General features: G+C 57.6%; 1 protein-coding gene across 1 annotated transcript; it reads left to right on the forward strand.

Moving 5' to 3' along the window:
• Positions 1-298: 298 nt before the first annotated feature.
• SLC38A3 (solute carrier family 38 member 3) lies at positions 299-14267 on the forward strand. Its single transcript, XM_004368556.2, has 16 exons — positions 299-361; positions 8650-8803; positions 8908-8989; positions 9133-9248; positions 9832-9905; positions 9985-10077; positions 10169-10250; positions 11271-11353; positions 11449-11507; positions 11697-11861; positions 11943-12022; positions 12298-12398; positions 12630-12754; positions 12843-12987; positions 13971-14074; positions 14163-14267. Exons 2-16 carry the CDS (start codon positions 8703-8705, stop codon positions 14265-14267), a joined length of 1515 nt encoding a protein of 504 aa, XP_004368613.1. The 5' UTR covers positions 299-361; positions 8650-8702.
• Positions 14268-23453: the final 9186 nt, after the last annotated feature.

The following is a 23453-nucleotide window of genomic DNA, read 5'->3' on the forward strand; positions in this document are numbered from 1 at the left end:
AGGGGTTAAGGGGGCACCCAGAAACCTCGGAGAGAATCTGTTTGGGACTGAAGCCTCTCCCGCAGCAAAACCCAGCTGAGCCCCTCCAAGAGCAGGTGTTCTCCTGCCTAGGGGCTCCTTAGCGCTCGGGCTGCCCTTTTGCTCCAGGCCTGCCGCGACTTCGGCCCCCGCCTCTCTCTGGACCAGCCCCTCCTCCCTCGGGCAGCCTGGGATTGGAGGGCCGGGGGCGGGCCGAGGGCGGGGCCGGGCGCCCTTCATCCCCCGCCGCGGCTCTCGCCGCAGCAGCCCTGCGCTCAAGCCGGAGCAGAGCGGACCGCACGGGCCTGAGCAGAGCACTGTAAGTCCCCACGCGCGAGCCCAGGTACTACTGGAGGCGTCGACCCGCCGTCCCAGGGCCACCGGGAGGGCCGAGCCCTGCTGTCCACCTTCGGGTCCGTGGCCGGGCTCTGGACAGCTCCCTTCGTCCGCCTCCACCCGGGTAGGCGCTCCCGCCTCCCGCGAGCCGGAGCTCAGCGCGCTCCGGGTACAAACCTGGAAACCCACTAGTTGGGACCCAGCCCCAGGCCTGAGCCAGGGTCCCGGGAGGAGCACCTCGTCGTCTCAGGGCCTCTCGGCCGGGCTGGGCGGGACACCAGAAGGTTGGCAGCACCCGGAGCTGGACCCACAACTTGTGGCCCACAAAAACGCCTTGTTGGAGGCGCGGGGCACCCGGCAGGCTTCCCGGGGTAGGGCCCGTGGAGGCGGACTGCAGAGGGGCCTGGAGGGGGGGTCAAGAGGGGCCCAGGACTGGCCCTGGAGCGTTGCCCCCATGGGCGCCTGACAGAGCAGCCCGGCTGGCACTCCGGGAATCTGAGTATATTTATACCGGCTGCGGTGGGCAGGGGCTTGAGGGCAGATCGGACCGAGCCGCCTGAGGGGCCGCGGGGTACATGCTGGCCCCAGAGCCCGTACCATTTGCAGTGGGGCCAGCGGGCACGGTAGGCGCTAGCGCGCGTGGCTCGCCAGCCTGCGTCCAGGTCGCAGCTGTGCGCCCCTCCCCGCCCAGTGCCCAGGCGGGGTGTAGGAGCCTGCACCGCGTGGGCCTGGAAGGGACCCGGACTTCGTTTGCATGAGCCCACCCCCACCGGAATGGCCCCTTCGATTGGCTACAGAGAATGCGTGCGTTTGTTTACACGGGGGTGGGGGGAGTCGGGGGCGGAGTCTGCCCTCTCCCGCCGCTCCCCCCACCCCCCCGCCGTGGTAACTTGAGCTCTGAGCCCAGGTACAGGCTCCCTGACTGGACTGAGGAAGGCCAAGTCAAAGGCCCTGGCACCCTAGGGACCATCTTGGAGGACCCTGTCCTCCATCTATGGCCATCCTTCCTTCAGCCTGCCAGATCTGTCCTTCCTTCCACTACTGCCTCCAACCACTGTGTTGCCCTGGAAGGGGCCCTTCCGCTTTCTACCCCTTCTTCTTCAACAAGTACCGGTCGGGGCTCGGTTTCTTCTAAAGAAGCAAATCTCTTGAGGACTCACTCTGGAGCACAGAAAGCTAGAGGGATCAGAACTGTTCCATATTTTTAAAATAATATTTTATTGTGTTTTAGGTGAAAGTTCACACAGCAAATCAGGTTCCCCTTTAACAATTTGTATACAGATTGTTCCGGGCCGTTGGTTACGGTTTTTACAGTGTGCCAGCATTCTCAGTATTTCCGTTCTGTTTGTACTGTTTCCATTGATCCAGCTTCCCTTCCCCTCCTTGCCTTCTCATCTTTGCTTTTGGGTAAATGTTGACCGTTTGGTCTCTTATAGTTGTTTAAGGGAGCACATTACTCAAAGTTGATACTGTTTATTTAGTAAGCCATTCTGTTACTTGGCTGAAAGGGGACCTGCAGAAATAGCTTCAATTCCAAGTTCAAAGATTATCTTAGGGCAATAGCCTCAGGGGTTCATCTGGCCTCTATTGGTCCAGTAGGTCTGGCCTTTTTTAGGAATTTGATTTTGTTCTACATTTTTCTCCCATTCTGTCCTGGACCTTCTATTGTGTCCCTGGTCAGAATGGTCGGTAGTGGCAGCAGGGCACCATCTAGTTCTGGTCTCTGGTGAGAAGAAGCTGTGGTTCATGTGGGCTGTTAGTCCCATGGATTAGCTTCTTCTCTGAGCCTTGGATTTCCTTCATTCTCTTTTTCTCTATACAAGTAGAGACCAATCGTTGTATCTTAGATGGTCACTTGCAAGCTTCTAAGACCCCAGATGCTACTCACCAAACTAGGATGTAGAACAGTATCTTTGTGAACTATGTTATGTCAGATGACGAAGTTGTTCCCTGAGACTATGGTCCCAAGCCTTTTAAGCCAGGACTAATCCCACAAGTTGTTTGGATACGTCGAAGAAGCCTCCGTCACGGTGCCCCCTACGTGCTTCGTTATATTTGTGGGTGTATATGCAGCACATGACAAACGAGAACTGTTCCGTCTTTGAGGGGAGGGGTTGCAGCATAGCCACCGAGAGTTTCCTGCAAGAAGCACCGCTGGTGGCGTGATCAGGGATGGATGAAGCCAGGCCTGGCACATCTTCGAGAGGGCAAGATTGACTGCAATCAGGAATGGGAGTCTCTGACTCTTTGGGGCTGGGGGCAGGGGCTGTGTCTCTGGGGAGGGTGTCGGGTTGTGTGCCTCAGAACTGACTTCTGCCTGGGCTGGTGGAGCCAAGGCCCTCACTGACCTCTCAAGCCACCCTTTATTGAATTCTTGTTCTTTTGGCCCTCATCAGAGAAGCCCCCCAGTCCAGGGCTCCAGGTGGTGGGACCATGATAGTTGGATGCTTCTGTCCTGTGCCTGCTGTCCTAGCTTTAGAGCCCTGGGTAGATGGAGAAACTGAGGCACAACAGGACAGGCTGGGTGGTTCATGGTCTCTGGGCTGGGTCACGGAAGGCTATGGAGCTGAACGGAGCCGGCCCGGGGAGTTTGGGCTGGGTGTTGGGACAGGCACTCAGTTTGAGGGGGAAACATGTTTGAGGGGGGATGACTGGCCACAGAGGAAGTGCAGTGCTGGCATCTGCGTGCATGGAAAGCTGGAGTGCGGTCTAGTCCGTGGCAGGATGGGGACCCTGGGGCAGGATGTTCCAGTGCAGACACTTGGAGCAGCTGAGATGGGCTAGGGGGTTGCCAGAGCCTGGAACCCATTCCATTTATTTAACATTTACTGAACACCTACTATGTGCCCTTTGCATATTTGGTCCAGTGGGCAGAGGGTGGGCCTTTGATTCTGGATGGGAGGACAGATGCGGGGGGGCAGGTACTCTAAAGGACCAGGAGGCGCTTCTGGAACCAAAGGGAAGGACCAGCTGCTGGGGCAGGAGGGGCTTTCCGGCCAGCCGCCTGGGGTGGCTTGGTTTCGAATTTCCGCTCTGCAGGCCATGTCCTGTACCCAGCCCTTCAGCCGGCACGTCTGCACACATGCATAGCTGCTGAGGATAACGGTCACCCCAGCTGACCGTCATCTCCACAGGTCGTTCCCGTCATGTAGTAGACAAGCCAGGAGCTCTCAGCTTTCCAGCTGGACCTGACCATGTGGCCCTGGTGGGCTCAGCCCCACTTTCTGGATGTTCCTACACCTGGCCAGTAGGGGAATAGCTTACCTTTGTGGGGATCTGGGGGTATGGTGGCAACCTTCTTGTGGAATCTTGCCTGGCCATCCCCCCAATGCCACTGGGCCTGCTGCCCCCTTGCCTGGGCCTTCTGACTCCCTCTCCCCTTCGTTCCTTCTGAGTCTCTCTCTGCTTTTCACTGGCCATTGCTCTCTGGCTGACTTGCTGTCTCTCAGTCTCTTTCTCCATCTGGCTATCTGACTGGTTGGCCATCTCTTGATGCCTATCTTTCACCCTCTCTGGTTGTCTCTGTCTCTCTCTGTCTCCTCGTCTGAATTTCTAGGCACCTATCTACATGAAATTTCTGTCTCTCTGTGTGGGTTTTTCTCTGACTGTGTCCTACTCTATCTGTGTTTCTGTCTGTCGGTCTCTCTGGATCAATATGCATGGACGCATATATCTAATGTGTGTGTATGTATTCTCTCCCTTCTCTCTCTATCTCTCTGCCTCTCTCTGCTCCTCCCTGACGTTGGGTGGTGCCCCTCCTTCGGGCTGACCTTGCCTTTAGCCCCCTATAGGGGTCTCTAACTAGTCCTGAGCTGCCCCAGGCCCCTGCTCCAGTTTTCTTTGGGGCCAGGAATCCGGCTGTCCAAATATTTGGCTGCCTCCAGGGGATTCCGGGTCGGCAGGAAAGAGGATGGGCTGCCTGGCTCGGGGTCTCCCCTGCCCCTGGGGGTCACAGGCACGTGATGTCCTGTCCTTTGCCTCCGCTGGGCCTTGGGCTGCACGTCCCTCTCAGCAGGCTGGCAGTTGGGGGAAGGGGGCTGCTCCTGGCTCTGGTTCAGTCTCGAGTCAAGAGTTTCTGGCTGCAGCCCTTACTGGGGGTAACCTGAGCCAGGAGGGTCCAGAGCTGGTCCAGAGGGTAGGCCTAGACAGCTGGGGCTAGGCCCAAGTCTGAGCACCTCTTGGATGTCTAGAAAATGTTCCCTGACACAGGAAAGTCCACCTTCCGGCCCCAGCTGTGGGCCTCTCAGATCCTCCCAGATACCTCCGGATGCCCGGAACACAGAGACACAGGCCCCAGATCACAAGGCCGGGGAGCTGCAGGACAGGGATGGCCAGTACACCAAGCTCTGGGCCAGCTGCCTTTCCCTAGGCTGTGCTTCCTCCTGCATGCCAGCCCCTCAGTACGAGCTTGGTATTGGCCACACACTGGCCCTTCACTGTTGTTGACGATAAGGGAGTAGTGAATGGCGGACTGGCATGTACTGGAGTCAGAATCTGGAGTTGTGGATCTGGGGAGAGATGAGGGGTGACTTTTGGTACCTTCCCCTGTTCTACACCACCCCCCACAAGCCTCAGACCTCTGACCTGCAATCAGCTCCCCACCAAACCCGTGGCTGTAGCTTGAGTACAGACAATTCAAACGTGTCAATTGAATCTGGTTCTCCATTGACTGATTTGTCCTAGGAGTGGGGGCCTTCCCTTTAGGGCCTGGGGAATCATGTGAGTGAGCAGAGGAGCAGCTACCTAGATGGGTGCCAGGCTGGGAGGGAACCCTGTCTTAGCCAAGGAGGGGAGTGGTGAGGATGGGCTGAGCTAGAAGTAGGGTTGTCACTGAGCCCCCAGAGATAACTGCAGTGGACCCACAAGCCAGACCAGCTGCCCCTTCCCTGAGATCTGGGCTGAGGTCAGGACTGCCCAGGTTCAGGGTGTCTGGGGCCATGGCAGCAAGCTCTGCTGGATCTGTGCCCCCACCTGTGCATGTGGCCCCAGGACCGAGGCAGGGACAGTGTGGGTGCCTTCCTGTGGCCAGCCCTCTCCTGCAGACCCACTCATGTCCCTGAGCATCGGGGAGGAAGCCACGGCTCAGAGCCCTGGGGGTTCTAAGGACCTCAATCCCAGGACAGAGAGCTGTGCTTCCGCCAGTGGCTGACACATGCAGCCACCCTGCGGTGGCCTGGAATCCTGGGCCTCAAAATCTTTAATTAGCCCAACCCAACACCTGCCGAGGTGTGCCTGACGAATTCTCACCCTGTGACGCCTGTGTGGGCGGGTGTCACCTGCTGCACCATCCTTGTGGCTCCTGGCTCCCTCCTGGTCCTTATCTCTCAGCAGAGCAAACAGGCCCAAGGGGCAGTGGCCTGGGCCATCGATTTACTGCCCTGGCCCACGCTGCACCCATGAGAGATGCCGTTCTGATGACCCACCCAAGGTCACAGTGATCTCTCTGCCCTGGTGCCTGACTGCTCTCTGGGCACTTGTGACCCGCTCTAGAGGTGAAGGCCTTGGAGAGGTGCCTCACTCGACCCCCAGCTCCAGCCAAATCTCAAAGGGGATGGGAGGACACTGAGGTCCAGAACGGGGAGTACTCTGCCACAGTCACACAGCAGGGTAGGGCTGGGCAGGGCCTCAGACTTAGGGTGTTCCCTCTGGGCTTTCCCCACAATGGGTTAGGATCTGCTGGCAGCTTTCCTTATACAGGTGTCCTCTCCCAAGTCTACCTTGAGTCCCTGGTACAAAGGAGTCTGGGAGGCAACAGGCTTGAGGGGCTGGAGTGGTTGAAAACGGACTGGCAGCCCCAGGGAATGGCTGGGCCTACATGTCAGGCTAGAGCTAACAGCCAACATGGCCCCCCAGCCCTCAGCCCTGGCCTACACTGAAGTCAGACTCCTTGACCTGACCTTCAAGGACCTGTCAGGCTTGTCTGTGCCGTGGAACACTCAGCGGAACTCATTTCACCCACACAGCCTGCCATCTACATTCACACCACGCCACAGGGCCTTTGCCCATGCTGTGTCCTCTGGCTGCAGCACTCTTTCCCCATTTCCACACGTTGGGGCTCCCACTGGAATTTCAGGACTGGCTCCATCACCACTCCTCCTCCAGGAAGCCCCCCTTGACTCCTTCCTCTCCCCTATACCGAGTCCCTGCACTATGCGACCCACACTCAGTTGCAGCAGGAGCTATAGGGTAGGGGATGTGTTTAGGAGTCTTGCCCCTTCCAGACTGGAGGCCACTGGAGGAGGGGTATGCCGTGTCCTCTGTGGGAGCTCAGGCCAGCCTGAGACCCAGCAGTGACTGGTTGTGAGTAACAGCCACCAGGCCCTGCTAGGGGGATGGGGAACCTGGAGCCAAGACCTCAGGCACCTCCCAACAGCCCATGCTGTGGGCTGTGGTCTCCCTGGAGGCAGTGCCTGGCTGCTAGGGAAGGATATTAAGGCAGAGAAGGGTGCTTTGTCCAGGCTGCCGCCTCAGCACGCTCCGAGGGCCTGTCGCAGCCTGTCCAGGGCAGGGGGCCGGGCAAGGGCAACTCCAGCTGAGTGCCAGCCTGACTCCGGAAACCAGGCACCGGCACCTCCACACCCAGGTGGGATCCTTGGAGGGGTGCTGATGGCGAGGCTTATGACAGGGGCATCAGGAGAGACTGACCTCTGGAGCCCTGGTCTAGAGGATGAGGACTCAAGAAGAGATGCTAACATTGTCACAGTCCTGAGTGGGGAGGGGGTGGTGCTGGTAGGAGAAGAGGGATCAGACACAGGCATCAGAGCTGGCAGAGCAAGTCGAAGGGATCCAGTGGTCCCAGTGTGGGGTCCCCAGGCCAAGAGGCCTGGGTTCTGAAGTCTGGCCTGGGGCTACTTGGGACAGTGGGGGACTATCTGTGGTTGGTGATGTGTGTGGCTCTGGTCAGTACTGTGTGGCCTCCCCTACCCACTCCTACTCCCGAGTGCTAAGTTTGAGTGCTAAGTCCAGGTTCAAGAGTAGACCTAAGACCACCAGAGTCTGGAGTGGGCATGGGGGATTCAGAGCAGGATTCGGGGTTTCAAACAGAGGGGGTGCCATGGCCTCAGGACCAGTCTCTGGCTGACCCGCCTGGCAGTGCTACCTCCTCCCTGGTCTCTCCTCTGGCCTCGGTGCTCCTGCTGGAAGGTCTGGCCCCCGGGATGTCCTCGCAGAGCCTGGGGCACTATGCCCAGGCACCTTCTGGGCATGGGGTAGGTGGCACCAGGCCCCAGTGATGGGAGAGGGGCCAGTGAGTTGTCTGGGCAGTGGGGGTGGGGAGGGCAGCTAGTTCCTTCAAGGCCGAGCAGAGCCAAGCTCTGAGAGCAGGGCAGGGGGGCCTGATCCACGGATCCAGTCCCCTCTCCAGCTGGCCGAGGCCCTGAGCTCCTGGCCAAGCTCCGGAAAATGGGGGGTTTGCTCACAGGGTCTGCTCCTGGAGGGTGGCACCTGGGGGTGGGGGTCCCCTGGCGGGGGAGGAGAGCCTGATAGGATAACGTGACCCTGAGGCCAGGGCTATGTGAAGGGTAAAGCCTTTGTGGTCCAGGGAACTGGGCCCTGGAGCACTCATTTCCTGGAAGGCCCACCAAGGGCCCTTCACAGCCAGGCAGGAAGGGCCCAGGTGTCCAGCCACCCAGCACCGCCTCAGGCCTCCTGGCTCCGGGGGGTTAGCCTCTGCGCCTGCCGTTCCCAGCGCCAGCTCTCAGCCCACAGAGGGCCCTTTGTTCTGGCTGCCAGCAGTGCCCGCCGGGCGGCTGGGAACAGGGCCCACAGCCCTCACCCTGTCCTGAGGCCTCCAGCCATCAGGCAGTGCCGTTCTAGGTTGGCCAGGAGGCCCCTGGCATGCGAGACCAGTACAGGAAACCATCTCCCAGTATTAACGTCAGGGAGGGGGAGTCAACCCGTGGCCTACCTCCAGAGTGGGGCCTGGGGGGCCTAGGGGCTCAGTATCTGGGGGTCCTGGTGCCACTGAGCTCTGAATGCAGGTCAGCAGGTCATCCAGTTGATACTCACTTCACAGACAGGGAAACTGAGGCCCCAAGGGCTTGTCTGGGCTGGTGCGTGTTTGGGGAGGGAGTCACATACTGGCTGAGGTGTCCTGCCAGGATGGCCTGGGACACCCAGGTGTCGCAGCTTTACCCTCCTGAAGGCAGGTCCCAGGAAGGCAGCAGAAGGAGCAACATATATGAACAGACATTGTGAGTGACCCCCTGGGAGGTGTGCTATGGCTGCAGGCTCTGTGTGAGAGGCTAGGCAGTGGGCCCAAGGAGGGGATGACCAGACGGACCGTCTGCTCTCCAGACTCCTGACCTGCAGGTGTGAGAGCTAGTGCTCCTGGAGGTGGTGCCTGAGCCATGGAGGCACCTCTGCAGATGGAGATGGTGGAGCTGGTGCCCAACGGCAAACACTCGGAGGGGCTGCTCCCAACCACCACCCCTACGGCGGACAACCAGAGGTGAGCAGAGGAGGGACCCAGCCATGGCTCAGGACAGACAGAGCAGGGGAGGGGTACACAGCAAGGGACTAGAGCTGAGCCCCCTGCCCTGCCTGTGCCTGCAGAGTCGAGGGCCCCAGGCGGAGCTATGTTGAAGGCGAGGGCTTCCTGCAGAATAGCCCAAGCAAGGAGCCACAATTCACTGACGTGAGCCGGGGGCCAGCAGTGGGGGCTTGGGGCACTGTTGGGAGCACGGGTAATGGGAGGCCAGGGGCAGTGAGGGAGCGCCACGGTGCCCCACACCGTGCTCACTCTCTCCACCCCTCCCCGTCCCACTCTGGTGCCTGCAGTTCGAGGGGAAGACATCGTTCGGGATGTCAGTGTTCAACCTCAGCAACGCCATCATGGGCAGTGGCATCCTGGGGCTCGCCTATGCCATGGCCAATACAGGCATCATCCTTTTCCTGTGAGTACTCTCAGCGAAACTTCTGGAAGACAAACTCAGGGGCTGGGAGCCCAGCAAGCTGCCAACCATGACCTCCCAGGACCTGCCAACTCCCCCGTACCTGGGCCCAGGCTGCAGTGGGTGGGCACGTCTTACATTCAATCCAAACCACAGCTAAAAATCAGCCAAGGCCAGACAAATATACCTCATTGCCGAACACACCCTCTGAGGTCATGACATGGGCCAGCCTTACAGGCCTGAGTCTGTCCTTCCACTGCGTCCACATGTGATGACCAAATCCCCATGGCCGAGCCTCGTGTGGGTACACGTGTCCTTCACCTGGGGGCTCTGCCCTGCAGCCTGAACAGAAGACGTGTTTATCCCAAGGCCTCAGGGGAAGGAGGTGCTCGGAGGGCCCACTTCTGGGTCATGTCCCACCCCTGGGTCATACAGGGGCTGTTCACCACCTCTGGGGCCTGCTGAGCTTGCACCGCACCTGTTGGGGTTCCAGACACTCAGGGGCTGCACACCCAGCTCTCCTGGAGCCCACTATCCCCTGCCAGCCCGGAGAGCCCCAGTGGTCTCTTGTCACCCATCTTCCCAGGTTCCTGTTGACAGCCGTTGCCCTGCTCTCCAGCTACTCAATCCATCTGCTGCTCAAGTCCTCAGGGATCGTGGGTGAGCCTCAAACCAGGCCATCAGCAGGGGGCGTGGTATTGGAGAATGCCCCTGACTGTCCTGACCCCTGTACCCACAGGCATCCGTGCCTATGAGCAGCTGGGCTACCGTGCCTTTGGGACCCCAGGGAAGTTGGCTGCGGCCCTGGCCATCACACTGCAGAACATCGGCGGTGAGGCCAGAGGGCAGCAGTGGGTGGGTGGACAGGTCTGAAGGCTGCTGGTTCACCTAACTCCAGGGCCTGCTTGCCCCTCTCCCCGTAGCCATGTCCAGCTACCTGTACATCATCAAGTCTGAGCTGCCCCTTGTCATACAGACCTTCATGAACCTGGAGGACAAAACCTTGTGAGCCCCAGGGTGGGGAGGGACTGGGTGAGGGCGGGAGGCCCTAGTCCACCCCTCCATGTCCACCCACTGGCCCTCGGGGCTCACACTGAGCCGATGGGAGGGATGAGACAGAGCCGGTAAATGACTGGTGGAAGGGACGGAGGGCTGCCAGCGGAGCCAACATTCAGCCCACACTTGTCATGAAACACCTAGGGGAACTGCCGGGAGGGGATGTATGGGGGTTGGGGTAGGGGTAGTGAGGCTAAGGAAGCTGGCCCGCTTGGCCCTGGCCCAACCTGTGAGCATGAGTCGGGGTGAGAGCCTCCAGGCTTAGCTCTAAGTAGCTGCTATTCCTGACCGTGGCTTGGGGGTTAGCCCCACCCCACGAGAGCTTAAGCCCAGAGTGTCCCTGTTGCCCATCACTTTAGCCAGCCCTGCCTGGGCACCAACCACATTTCGTGCGTGGGGAGCAGACAGAGATGGCCAGCTCTGCCCTCAGCAGCCCAGCCTGAGCAAGCAGAGGGGTTGAGAGGCTAAGGACAGCTCCAGGAGGAGAGAAATGAGCCAGATGCCTTTCCCAAAGAGTTGGCCTTTGGGCTTACCCTTGAAGGATAGTCTTGTCCCTTATCTCTCTGTGCCCCATACCCATTCCAGGTGGGACAGGGAGATGCAAGATGCAGAGTCCAAGAGGGACCACAAGGTTGGCAAGTCCCTGAGACCCCCTTGAAAAATGTCCCCCTCCGGAGCCAGGTCCCTTCATCCCACCCATCTCTCTCAGCCCCTTGGGTCCTCTCCCTGGGCAGGCTGAGCCCAGATCTGTGTGTCCTGAGCAGTGATATAATCACAACAGTTACCAGGCCAGTGTCTCAGTCCACTTCACCATGAGGAGGATGCTGGGATGGTACCCATTTTGCAGATGGGAAAAAGGGCACTCAGAGCTGAGGACAGGTATCACTGGTGACCCTGATTAGGGGAGGCAGGTAGCCCTGCCCTGGGCAGAAAGGGCTCTGACTCTGGCTCCTACTCCTGGCCCCACAGGAACTGGTATGTGAACGGGAACTACCTCGTGATCCTAGTCTCTGTCACCATCATTCTGCCCCTAGCACTGATGCGGCAGCTCGGTGAGTGGTGTGTCGGGGTCAGGGACCCCCGAGGGGGATGTTAGAGGGAGTATGGGAGGGGCTCCGCAGTCTCACAGCCCTCCTCCACTTTGTAGGCTACCTGGGCTACTCGAGCGGCCTCTCTCTCAGCTGCATGGTGTTCTTCCTAATTGCAGTGAGTCACCCTCCACGCCAGTCGAGGAAGAGGGCAGGTCTCCCAGGGGAGTCCTCTGTCAGAGGGATGGGCAGATCGCCCAGGGGAGCCTGGATCAGAGGACAGCGCCTCCATTTCTGATCTAGGTGTGGCCCTACGGTGACTTCCCAGGTAGCCTAGCCCAGCCCTGATACCCTCATCCCCACCCAGGTCATCTACAAAAAGTTCCATGTGCCCTGCCCACTGGCCCTCAACTTCACCAACATCACAGGCAACTTCAGCCATGTGGAGGTCTTTGAAGAGGAGACACATGTGCAGGTCGAGACTGAGGCTGCAGCCTTCTGCACCCCAAGCTACTTCACACTCAACACGCAGGTACGGACAGGCCAGGGTAGGGGCCGGGGACCCAGCAACAGTGGAGGGGGCCACCCTAACACAGCCCCCATGTTTCCCCAGACGGCATACACCATCCCTATCATGGCCTTCGCCTTCGTCTGCCACCCTGAGGTGCTGCCCATCTTTACGGAGCTCAAGGAGTAGGTGTCCATGACTGGGAGACAGGGCGGGGCAGCCTTGAGCTGTCTTGGAGAGAATGGATGTGGTCCCAAGGGTGGGGGGTAGTGACAGGAGCCAAGTCATTTTATCAAAGATCTCGCTGGTTCCCATGAGACGGGGTTGGGAGCAAGAAGGAGGCTCCCACGGGTGTGGGATGGTGACAGTGTGGTGCCAGAAAGACCCCAAGAGCACGTGGGGCTCTCCCAATGTGGTCCAGCTGGCACCAGCTCTCTCCCCCACCCCCACTGCCCCACAGCCCCACCAAGAGGAAGATGCAACACGTCTCCAACCTGTCCATCGCCGTCATGTACGTCATGTACTTCCTGGCTGCCCTCTTCGGCTACCTCACCTTCTACGGTATGGCTGGACCGGTGGGGGCAGAGGCCAGGCTGGGGGCAGGGGGCTGGCCAGTGGTCGTGGCACACCGCATACTATAGGCGCTCATTAGGTGTGTGATGCCTGACTGTGCTCTGCAGCTGTGGAGGTGAGTCTGAGTGCCACTCCCCACAGTGTCAGGATTGGCCCAGGAGCACAGAGCCCAACCCCCTCCCTGGGCCGCCTATTGACCACCCTCCCTGCCTGCCACAGATGGGGTGGAGTCAGAGCTGCTGCACACCTACAAAAAAGTGGACAAGTTTGATGTGCTGATTCTGTGTGTGCGCGTGGCCGTGCTGACGGCAGTCACGCTCACAGTGCCAATCGTTCTGTTCCCGGTGAGCCAATGGGCAGGGGGCCAGTCCAATGGGAGGGTAGGGCTAATGGGACTGACGGGCTGATGTCTTCCCACCCCATGCCCCCCAGGTGCGCCAGGCCATCCAGCAGATGCTGTTTCAGAACCAGGAATTTAGCTGGCTGCGGCACGTGCTCATAGCCACCAGCCTGCTCACTTGTATCAACCTGCTGGTCATTTTTGCCCCCAGCATCCTCGGCATCTTTGGGATCATTGGTGAGGTTTTGGCTCTGCTGTGTGTGAGGGAGGGTATTTTCCCAGAGAATTTGCCTTCTGCAAACCCGGGCAGATTCCTGAGCTCGCACCCTATATTTAAGTGATTGCTGTTGGCGAGGTGCACCACTTGACCTCCCCTCTGACCTTTTGTCCTTAGGGCTATTTTAATCCCCTTAAAGGTTCACAACCACCAAGTCAAGGCCTTGATCAGCCACCTCTCGGGGGTGGAGAGGGGAGCCCAAGGGTCAGAGGCCTCCACACAGGATCTTATTGGGTCTTATTTCCATTTCACATATGGGGAAACTGAATCTTGGGGTTATTAAGGGAGCAGCATGGCCAGACAGCTGGTGAGTGGGAGAGCCTTGATTCCCAGGACTGCTGGACTCCATGTTTGGTGCTCTGTCCACTGCCCTATCTCAGTTGGAGCTCTGAGCTGAAAGGTCGGAAATTTCTGAGGAGTCTTTAGGGTGACCTGACTCAGGAAACTGACACCCCAACACAACTCTCCAGGGACTGATGCACAGACCTGGGGGCTAAGTATCATGGAGATCATGGCCAGGACTCTTACTTAGTTCTATGGGTCCAAAATCCAACTCAAAATGAATTAAGCGGAAAAGAATCTATTGGTTCAAACAATGAAAAAGCCTTCAGGAATAACTGTATCCAGGAGCCCAAACAATATCCTCAAATCTCTGCCTCTCTGCATCTCTTGGCTTGGCTTTCCTCTTTGCTAGTTTCAGTCACCGACAGGCCCTCCTGACACCAACAGCACCAGCCTGCCATCCTGGTGGACAGAGAACACGGAGAGAGGGGATGATGGGTTCCTCAGAATCAAGTAAAGCTCGGGATAAATCCCCCATGCTCTGGGACCTTGATGAGACTCCCCCAATAAGAGATGTTTGATCTCATTGAAGGGTTCACGCCTAAGCCTTTAGCCGATCGGTGGACATTAGCCAGCAGTGGCCATGCCTTGTTCTTTGCAGGTGCCACATCAGCCCCATGCCTCATATTCATCTTCCCTGCCATCTTCTACTTCCGCATCGTGCCCACTGAGAAGGAGCCTGCGAGGTCCACCCCTAAAATCCTGGTGCGAGGGACCCAGATGTTGGTGGGCTGGTGTGGGGTTGAGGGAGTTGCCCTGACCTCAGACCTGACACTAACCTCTGATCCCTCAGGCTCTTTGCTTCGCCATGCTTGGTCTCTTGCTGATGACCATGAGCTTGAGCTTCATCATCATGGACTGGCTGTCGGGAGCCGGCTGGCATGGAGGAAGCCACTAGAGTGTCCCTGTCCTGCCTACTTATCTTGGCACCCCTGCCCAGACTGTCCAGCCCCTGGTCCCATCCAGTGGCCAGTCACAAAGCAGGAGAAGGACAAAGTTAACACGATGACATTTGGCCCTGCCCCACATCCTCTCTGTAGAAGTTCTTGTGTTAAAGAGCCAGGACCAAGGCCTTTGGGCCACCACCATGCTGCAAGGGCTTCCTTTGCTGGAAGTTGGGGTGGGGATACACCCCTTGCCCCTTTTTGTCACCTCAGATGCTGCCAAACCCTTCATCTTCCCTTGCACAGATGCACACACTAAGGGCCAGCGGCAGCCTCTGAGCTCACACAGCCTGTAGGGGCACACAGGCTGGAACCCAGGCCTGCTGCTGTCCCCTACCCTGCCACTGGGGCCAGGGTCTGCACCCTGAGGCCTCATTTCCCCCAGCCCCCTTGCCTTCCCTCCTTCTGGTCCCCAGGCCCCTTTCAGGCCCTTGGGCTCAGGCCCTTGAACACCTCTATCCCTTTCTCACATCCCCCACCAGGAGACCCTCCACCCCACAGCTGGAGCCAGCAGGTTCTGCTGAGAGTGGAGCTACCCTGCCCCTTCACCAGTCCCGGGGAGGCTGAGACTTCCCAGCCTGGGCCCTGGGCCACAGCTCACATTCCACTGCTGGGAGAAAGGAGAGGCTGGGCCCAGGGTATCCCTATACCTGGGAGGCCAAAGATCCCAGGGGCCAGCCTGGGGCTGGGGTGGGGAGGCTGGCAGCCCCCTTTTATAAATATTATACATAAGACCAGCTGTGTTTTATATTCTTAGGCTGTATACTTCTGGGTTCCTGGAAGGTAGAGTGGAGGCCAGGACATGATAGAGGCCCTCCTGCCCCCTTCCCTGGGATAGGGGTGGGGACAGACCACCCCACCCCACCCCCTGCCTCCCAAACCAACCATCAGTGCTCAGACCTGGCTCTGGGCCCGGGCCAGGCTCAGCACAGACCTGCTTTCTCACGGGGTGAGGTGGGGAGGAATTAATGAGGCCCTAGGAAGTGGGACAGAGAGAGGCCTCCGGAAGGAGGCAACGTGAGGTGCATCCCCAGTAGCTTTAGGGAGGGTCTGAGGTGGGGGCAGCTGAGCTGCAGAAGCCCCAGGAAGGGCCCCCTATCCTACCCTCCCCTGGCTCCCAAGCTGCCTTGTCAACCTTCTGTCAAATCCCCAACTCTGGGGACAAAAATCCAGGGATCCTGTGCCCTCTTGGGCTGATCTTTTTATAAATAGTAAAATCCACTGTGAATAAAGGTGGGTAAGTGAGTCCCCTGCGTGTGAGCAGGGTTGGGAGGGGGAGGGCCTAAGGTAGGCTGGGGGCTCAAGGAGGCAGGGCAGCCCCAGGTGCCCGGGCCTGGGGTGACTGGGAAGCTGCCCACTGCCTCCGGCAGGCCTGAACCAGCTGGGGCCCAGTGGGATGGAGCTGCCTGGGCCCTGGCACCAAACTCTCATTAGGAGAGACCCTGCACCCGGCTAGGCCGCCAGCGAAAGGACAGCAGGAAAAATCTAGTTTGAGCTTACCAGGAGGCTGCCAGCTCTGGAAACCCCTGAAAAAAGAACTTCCTCAAGCCAGTGGTTGTTAGAACCATGGCGGTGCCAGCTGGGCAGAGGGGGGGCTTCCTGAGTCCTGCTCTCCTCAGCCCCAGGAGCCTGACTCCAGCCTGGGGACTGACTCACAGAGGAGCCCTGCGGCCCCAGGAAAGAGCCTGGACATTGGCCTACAGGTGACTGTGGCCCAGGGCGCCCTGGCATGAGGGGTTGCCCTCTGGAGTTCTCTGGCTTTTCCCCCATAAAATGGGGCCATAGCCTTTTCTAGGCCCCTTGGTGCCTGGGAGCAGGGGAGGGGGGCAGTAAAGGTCAGGGTCCATCCCACAAGCAGACCCTAGGAGTCTTCTTTAGCACTCCCTCTGTCTTAGTCATCTAGTGCTACCATAACAGAAATACCACAAGTGGATGGTTTTAAGAAAGAGAAATTTATTTCCTCACAGTCAAAGTAGGCTAAAAGTGCAAATTCAGGGCATCAGCTCCAGGGGAAGCCTTTTTCTCTCTGTCGGCCTTCTTCTCTTCGGTGTTCCCCCACCCCGGACTAGGAGCTTCTCTGTGCAGGGACCCTGGTCCAAAGGACGCGCTCTGCTCCCGGCACTGCTCTCTTGATGGTCTGAGGTCCCCCTGTCTCACTGCTCACTTCTTCTTTTATTATCTCAAGAGATTGCCTCAGGACACAATCCAGTCTTGTAGATCAGGTCCTGCCTTACCAACACAACTGCCACCCATCCTCCCTCATTAACATCAGAGAGGCAGGTTTACAACATACAGGAAAATCACACAGTACCAGGAATCATGGCCTAGCCAAATTGATACACACATTTTTTGGGGGGACATAATTCAAACCATGACACCCTCCATCCAAAGAAGGCTGCAGGTCAGAGCAGCAGCAGGACCGGCTGAACCCTGTTAAGATGTCAGGCCTGCCTCAGGCCTCTTGGACCAGAGGATGTGCTGACAGTGCCCATCCACCCACCCCCACCAATACCCACAGTGCGGAGAAGGCCTCTGGCCCTGAGAGGCTACCCCGGCCTGCCCAGCCAGGCCTCCTCCAGTTGGACTGGTGGGTGGCAGGCTCCAGGGCTGGGATGTGGGGGCAGGGTGCAGGGAAAGTAGCTGATACACTCAATCCAAAAGCCAAGTGCCCACATGACTGTTTGATTGAAAATTGGTGTCCTTCATCCCTCGCTGTCAAGCTCCAGCCACTCAGCCTCCATGAGGACGGGTCTGCAGGCCCTTGGGCATCATTAAGCATTTTTTAAAAAACTGTTATGTATTCATTTTGTTGTTGTTGAGAATATACACAGCAAAGCACACACCAATGCAACCGTTTCTACGCGTACAATTCAGTGACACTGATTACATTCTTCGAGTTGTACAAACTGTTCTCACCCTCCTTTTCGGAGTTGTTCCTACCTCATTAACATACACTCACTACCCCTAAGGTTCCTATCTAATCTTTCAAGTGGCTGTCGTCAATTTCATCCCATGTAGATAGAGCTTAAAAGAGCATAATGCCCAAGGCAGACCTTTTTACTGGTTAAGTTAAACTATTGTTTGGTGTTAAGAAGACTTCATGGGATAGTTTTGGTTTAAAGTCACTAAGCGTTTTTGTATGCTTTGAAGGATTTCCCAGGGTTTTTTTTTTTTTTTTTTCCCCTTCTTCTTTTTGCCCTTTAAAATGTGCTCTGTTTAAAATATAGACGAGTTAGAGCAGCTGGAAAGTCCACCACCGAGGGGTCTTCTATATTTCCGTTCACTGTTTTTCTTATGGTTGCCTGTTATAGGAAAATGGACATATGGACCAGGACAAGAGGCAAAAGCATGGGCTTTGGCCTCCCTGCGCAGCAGCCTGCACCCTCCTCACCCTGTGCACATGTATACATTCCCTATCAACTAAAAAGGGATTCACTCATTCATTCAACAAGTGCTGACTGAGATTTCCTATGCACTAGGCAGTCTTCCAGCAGCTGAAAATAGAGTAGTGAGCAAAGCGAAGACACCCGCCTTGCTTGAATTTGCATTCTAGGTGGGTGATTCAGACCAGAAACATGAAACCTAATTACTAAGTTACATCATTTGTTACAAGATGCTCAGTGCTATGAGGAGTAAGAAGGGTAGGTAGGGTAAGGAGATAGGGAACACGAAGGTCGGGGGAGGGGAGAGGAAGGGTGAGCCTGGTCACTGAAAAAGGACTGTCTGATCAGAGATTTGGAGAGGGAGGCAGCGGCAACCATATGGATGCTTGCAGGGGAGCTTCTAGCCAGAGGGATCTGCCAGAGCAAAGCCCTGAGGCAGGATGCCCCTGGCACGTGAGGGAGCAGCGAGGGAGGCAGGAGAAGGCGGAAGGGGCAGGTGGGAGCTAATAGGCGGCAGATGTTGTGGGGCCGTGTCAGCTACCGCGAGGACTTTGGAGTTTTCTCTTTGCGAGATGAGAGCCAATGCCAAGTCCTGAACAGAGGAGGGGGCTGGATCTGATCTGACAATGACTCCAAGTTTTAAATGGATTATTCTGGCTGCTGCACTGAGACTAGACTCGGGTGAGGAACATGGGGGACCAAGGGGGACACAAGAGGCTGCTGCAGTCGTTCAGGACAGACATTATTGGGTGGCTCAGCCCAGGTGGTGGGATGAGTTGGGATGAGACGCTGGGCTTGTCCAAAAGGTGAGGCGGCAGGGTTTCCTGATGGTTTGGGCATGGGCAGAGGGGCAGAGAGGAGTCAAAGGTGGTTCCAAGGCTGTATAGCCTGAGAGGGACGGAGCTGTCATTGCATCCACTGAGGGAGGTTGGGGGAGGAGCATGCTTATATCAGTTATGCCCGTGAAGAGTTTGAGACGCTGACTGGGTATCCAGTGGAAATGCCAATCTGGCCACTGACTGTATGACTGTGGAGTTTAGTAGAGAGGCCAGCACTGCAGCCTTGGATGAGGAGGCAAAGTGAGCGGATGCTATTTAAAGCCATGGGCCTGGGGAGCTGAGTTCAGTCAGAGGAGGGCAGTGGTCAGAACAGTTCACTGTCAGGAGATGGGAGAGATGAGACAGAACCAGAAAAGGCGCTGAGCAGGAGCGGCAAGGAGGTGAGAGGAAACCAGGAGAGCGTGAGCACCTGGGAGCCAAGTGAGCATCAAACACTGCCGAGGACGTGAGGGTGGGGAACAGACTACTGGATTTGGCAACGTGTTGGTCGCTGCGGACGCTGACCACGGCAGTTTCATAGAGGGAGGGTGTCTCAGTGACCTAGTGCTGGCATAACGGTATCACAAGTGGGTGGCTTTAAAAACAGGAATTTATCGTCTCACAGTTTTGGAGGCTAGGAGTCTGAATGCAGGGCATCAGCAGGGCTATGCTCTGTCCACTCTAGGAGAAGATCATTCCTTGTCTCTTTGAGCTTCGGCATTCCTCGGCTTGTAGACGGATCCCCACATGTTCTCTTCCTTGTGTGTGTGACTCTTTATGTCTATTTTCCCTTTTTATAACACACCACTCAGAAAGGATTAGGTTTAGGACCCACCCTGCTCCAGTATGACCTCATTAACATAAGAAAAGAAAACCCTATTAGCAAACTGGGTCACATTCACAGGCACAGGAGTTAAGACTTCAACATATCTTTTTGAGGGACACAACTCAATCTGCAACAGAGGGACAAGCCTGACCGGAGTGCATAGAGGAGCTAGTGGGAGGCTGGAGCTGGAAAGAGCAAGTGTAGACAACTTGTGTGAAGTGAGAGGGGAAGGGGATTGACAATGGTCAACAGAGACTCTTAAGGTGGACTGGGGAGCCTTGGTGGTGCATTGGTTAAAGCGCTTGGCTGCTAACCAAAAGGTCGGTGATTCTAGCTCACCAGCTGCTCCATGGGAGAAAGATGTGGCTGTCTGCTTCTGGAAGGATTTACAGCCTCTGAAACGCTATGGGGCAGTTCTACCCTGCCCTATAGGGTAGCTATGAGTTGGAATTGGCTCAACTCCATGGCAGTGGGTTTGGTTTGGTTTAGTTTGGGGAGAAGAGAGGGAGAGAGATTGGAAAACCCTGGTAAAAATGGTGGATTGGAGGTAGATGAACTTCTGGGATCAGGATCCTGAGGAACTGGGCCAGAAGACAGGTGGACATTGGACAGTGCGGCCTGGGCATTAGGGAGGTGTCTGGGGTGGCCACTGACTAGCCTGGCCAAGTGATAGTGGCTAAGGACATTGTGTGTCCAGGATCCAGCCAGGGGCAGTTAGGAGCACGTCGGGGAACCCAGGGGACTCATCATCCAGGCTTCTGTCCTGACTCGGGTTTAAAATCACCCAACAACTGACTTTCTTTCATATAACTTGGAGCAGTAATAATTGGCTGAAAGTTGCTTAGAAAGAAAAAGTAGCAAAAGGGTCCTGGAAAAAATCTGAACGAACAAAACCTCTTTCAAAACCACACAAGGCTGCAAACCCGCGGGGCCACGCACAGCGGGACCTGGACGGGATTAGCCGGCGACCTAATCCCCGGAGAGCTACGGGAGGTGGCCTCTGCTGCCTCCTGGCGGTCAACGGCTGAGTCTGGTTTACGCGGAAACCCACCGGCACCTTGCTGGGCCGGGTGGCTGGGCCGGTCAGCAATGGCCAGACAGCGGGGCCCTGAGGCTCCAAGGCAGTCTACGAAGGCTTCCTGGTTGGCACGTGAGAGCAAAGCAGGCAGGAAGGCAGCGGGGAAAGGACCGAGACTTCATACTGTGTACAGCGGCAGGTGAATGCTGCATTGCCAGTCTGTCCCTCACAGGGTCGTGTCCTCAGCGAGTCCAGCCCGAGCCTCCCACCGGCTGCCTCACCTTGGAAGGGTCCCAGAGCGGAGGAAGGGGTCTGGCTCAGCCTTCTGAGAGTCCCTCCAAGTATTTCCCAGCCCCTCTCCCTATCTTGCTGGTATCTTAAGGTTAAATCCAGCCAGGCACCCCGCCTCCCCAGGGCACACCCGGCCCTCCGGCTGGGTACAGACAATGTGAACGGAAGCCGCCTGGCCTTCAGGAGGCAGGCGAGGTGATCACGAGAAGAATCACCCAAATCACAGTCTAATCTCCCTATGAAGAGGGAGGCCAGGGAGCATCCTGGAATGGACCGTCCAGCAGAGGGAACGGCGGGAGTGAAGACCCCACAGAGCCAGTAAGCAGAAAGGCGGGTATGATGGGCACGTGCCGAGACTGGGCTGAGGGCGGCCAAGGCCTGCAGAAGGCCTGGCGGTCTGGGGTCAGGCTCCAAGTGAGGGCAATAGGGGGGTCACGGAGGGCTCCGAGCTGGAGAGGACGCAGAACGGCTGCTGCACGTGGCGGGGTGGGCCTCGGTAGCCCAGGAGGGGCAAGCCTGCGGAGGCGGGGGTCACGGCCAGAGGCAGGAGGGGGTGGGAAGGCAGAAACGCCTAGGGTAGTGGCGAGAGGAAGCTACGAGGAGAGGTGGTGGCTGCGGGGAGGTGGGGGGTTGGGCTGGCCTCGACTCCCGCGTTGCGCCTATTGCCCGCTAGGAGGCGCCGCTGCCTTGCTAAGCCGCGTCCCCGCCTCCCGCGGCCATCGAGATCCAGTGCTCCGGCCTAGAAAAGCCCCGGAAAAGGCGGGGGAGCGCTCCCCGAGGCTGCTTCCGGCTTGAGCTTGGCTGAGGTGGCCTGAGAGGGTGGAGGCTGCTGTGGGCGGGGCGAGGGTGCAAGCTGCTGGGGCGGGGGGGAGTGCGAGGACTTGGGGGGAACGAGGTGGCTGCCAGGGACAGGGGTCGAAGACAGGCGGGGTTGCGAGGGGCCGAGGGCAGGGACGGATGACAGAGGAGATACGGGTCCCCCTTTCTAAGAGGCTGCACCCTGCGAAGCTCTCTGCCCCACGCCTGAGCCTCTCCCGCCTATTCCCTTGTGTAATACAGTTCTGAGTCCCTGGAGACCTCAGTGCAGGCCTCCATCGGGGGCAGCGTAGGAAAGGTTTCCTAGAGAAGGCGAAATGGGAAGGACACTCTAGGAGAGGTGTACAAAGGTGAGGAGGCAGGGATGGGGGCATCAGGAGCCTCCTTTAGACGGAATTTCTGTAAACTTTGAAGAAGCTAAGCCTTCTGGGGAGGCTGAAGAGAAGAGGGTCAGCCCAAACCCTGTTCAAGGAAGCAAAAGCTTGGCCCAGTTACATGTAGCCTCCCTGTCCTCTGCACTCTTCTCTCCCGGGGGAGGTAGGACATGCTTGTCCCTACAGGCCTTCACTCCATCACCCCCACCTCCTACACCACATAGTGGCCACACCCTGCATCCCTGCCTTCTCTCTTGTACTCAGGGGCCATTCTCCATATAGCAGCCAGAAGGAACTTTAAAATATCAGATCCTGTCTCTTTACCTTAAGACGCTCCTATTGTTTCCATCACACTTGGAGTAAAATTTAAACTCCTGGCCCCATGGCCCTGATGATCTGTCTCCTACTGACTTCTACCCGTCAATAGCCTACAGCCTGGTCTGTTACTTCAGCCCACCACGCTGGTCCTCACCTAAGGGCCTTTGTACTGGCTGATAGCTTCTCAGAAGCTTTTTCTCCACCAGCCTGAAGCAGCCCCCAACCATACTTGTCCCTTCAGTTGCAGCATTTACTCCCCGCAGTCCTGCAGAGCAATGCCCTGTGCTCCCAGGGTTCAGTGACCAGCTTCCCTCCCAAGACAGAGGACCTCTAACCCTCACCCTAATCACTATCTACAGGAAGCTCCTGAGCTCAGGTGGCTGGGTTTTGGAGACCTTGCTGTGCACCTCGCCGGGCTGCTTGTTGTTGCATCACCTTCCTTAGGCCTGTTTTTGCTCCTTCATTAAATGAAATTCCAGGAAGCAGGGCAAATGAAGGCCATAACGAGCCGCAGGAGAGGCTACCAACCCCAGCTGTTGGACAGCATGGCAGGGAGGGCTTGGCAACAAAGTGAGCAAAGCAATGGCTCGTGGGGATGGGGTTGATGATCGATTCCCGGGCCCTCGAAGGACCCTGGGGCTCCCAGGGGCAGTGGCCTTTAGAGGTTTGGTATGCAGTGGGCACAGTGGCAGGTTGGACCATGAGCTCTTGGAGGACAGGGAGGGATGCTTCACTCAGACCTTGCCCCTAAAGTTCTGAGGGCTCCCTGGGTTCCCTTCCAGCACCCTGGGCAGTGTGCCCCCTCCCCCCCGCCGCCCCAACACACACACACCAGGAACAGAGACAGGACCGGTTGGATTTGCAGGGCCAGACATGCTGCACGCTTAAACACCCAAACCCTACCTCAGCACCTCCTGTGGGCTTGGGAACCTCCTGCCTGCCCTACTCCCCCATGGTGCCTCATCGGGCTCCAGGATGAAGCCCAGAGTCCTCACTGCAGTCCACAAGGCCCTGCATGATCATCCTGCTGACTGCCCTGGTCTCCTCTCACAGCACTGTCTCTTGCTGTCATTCTTCTGGCCAGGCTGGGCTCCTTTCTGTTCTAGGAACATCCAACTCCTTCCTGCCCCAGAGGGCCTTTGCACTTGTTCTCTCTGCCTGTCACTGACTTCTGGCTTGCCACACCATTGGTTCGTTCTCATGATTTAAAGGACCCCCTCCTCACACTGTTCCGCCTGGCACACATGCCCCAGTAGCTCTCAAGTCACCCTCATTTCCCTGTTTACTAGCTTGGTG

This window comes from Trichechus manatus, unplaced genomic scaffold (genome assembly GCF_000243295.1).
Source record: "Trichechus manatus latirostris isolate Lorelei unplaced genomic scaffold, TriManLat1.0 scaffold00001, whole genome shotgun sequence".
Classification (NCBI taxonomy): Eukaryota; Metazoa; Chordata; class Mammalia; order Sirenia; family Trichechidae; genus Trichechus; species Trichechus manatus.

Coding starts and splice junctions, on each gene's coding strand:
- SLC38A3 (XM_004368556.2), top strand. CDS start 8,703: ATGGAGGCACCTCTGCAGATGGAGATGGTGGAGCTGGTGCCCAACGGC. Junction 12,023..12,297: donor ATCTTTACGGAGCTCAAGGA/GTAGGTGTCCAT, acceptor ACTGCCCCACAG/CCCCACCAAGAGGAAGATGC. Junction 12,988..13,970: donor CGGCATCTTTGGGATCATTG/GTGAGGTTTTGG, acceptor TGTTCTTTGCAG/GTGCCACATCAGCCCCATGC.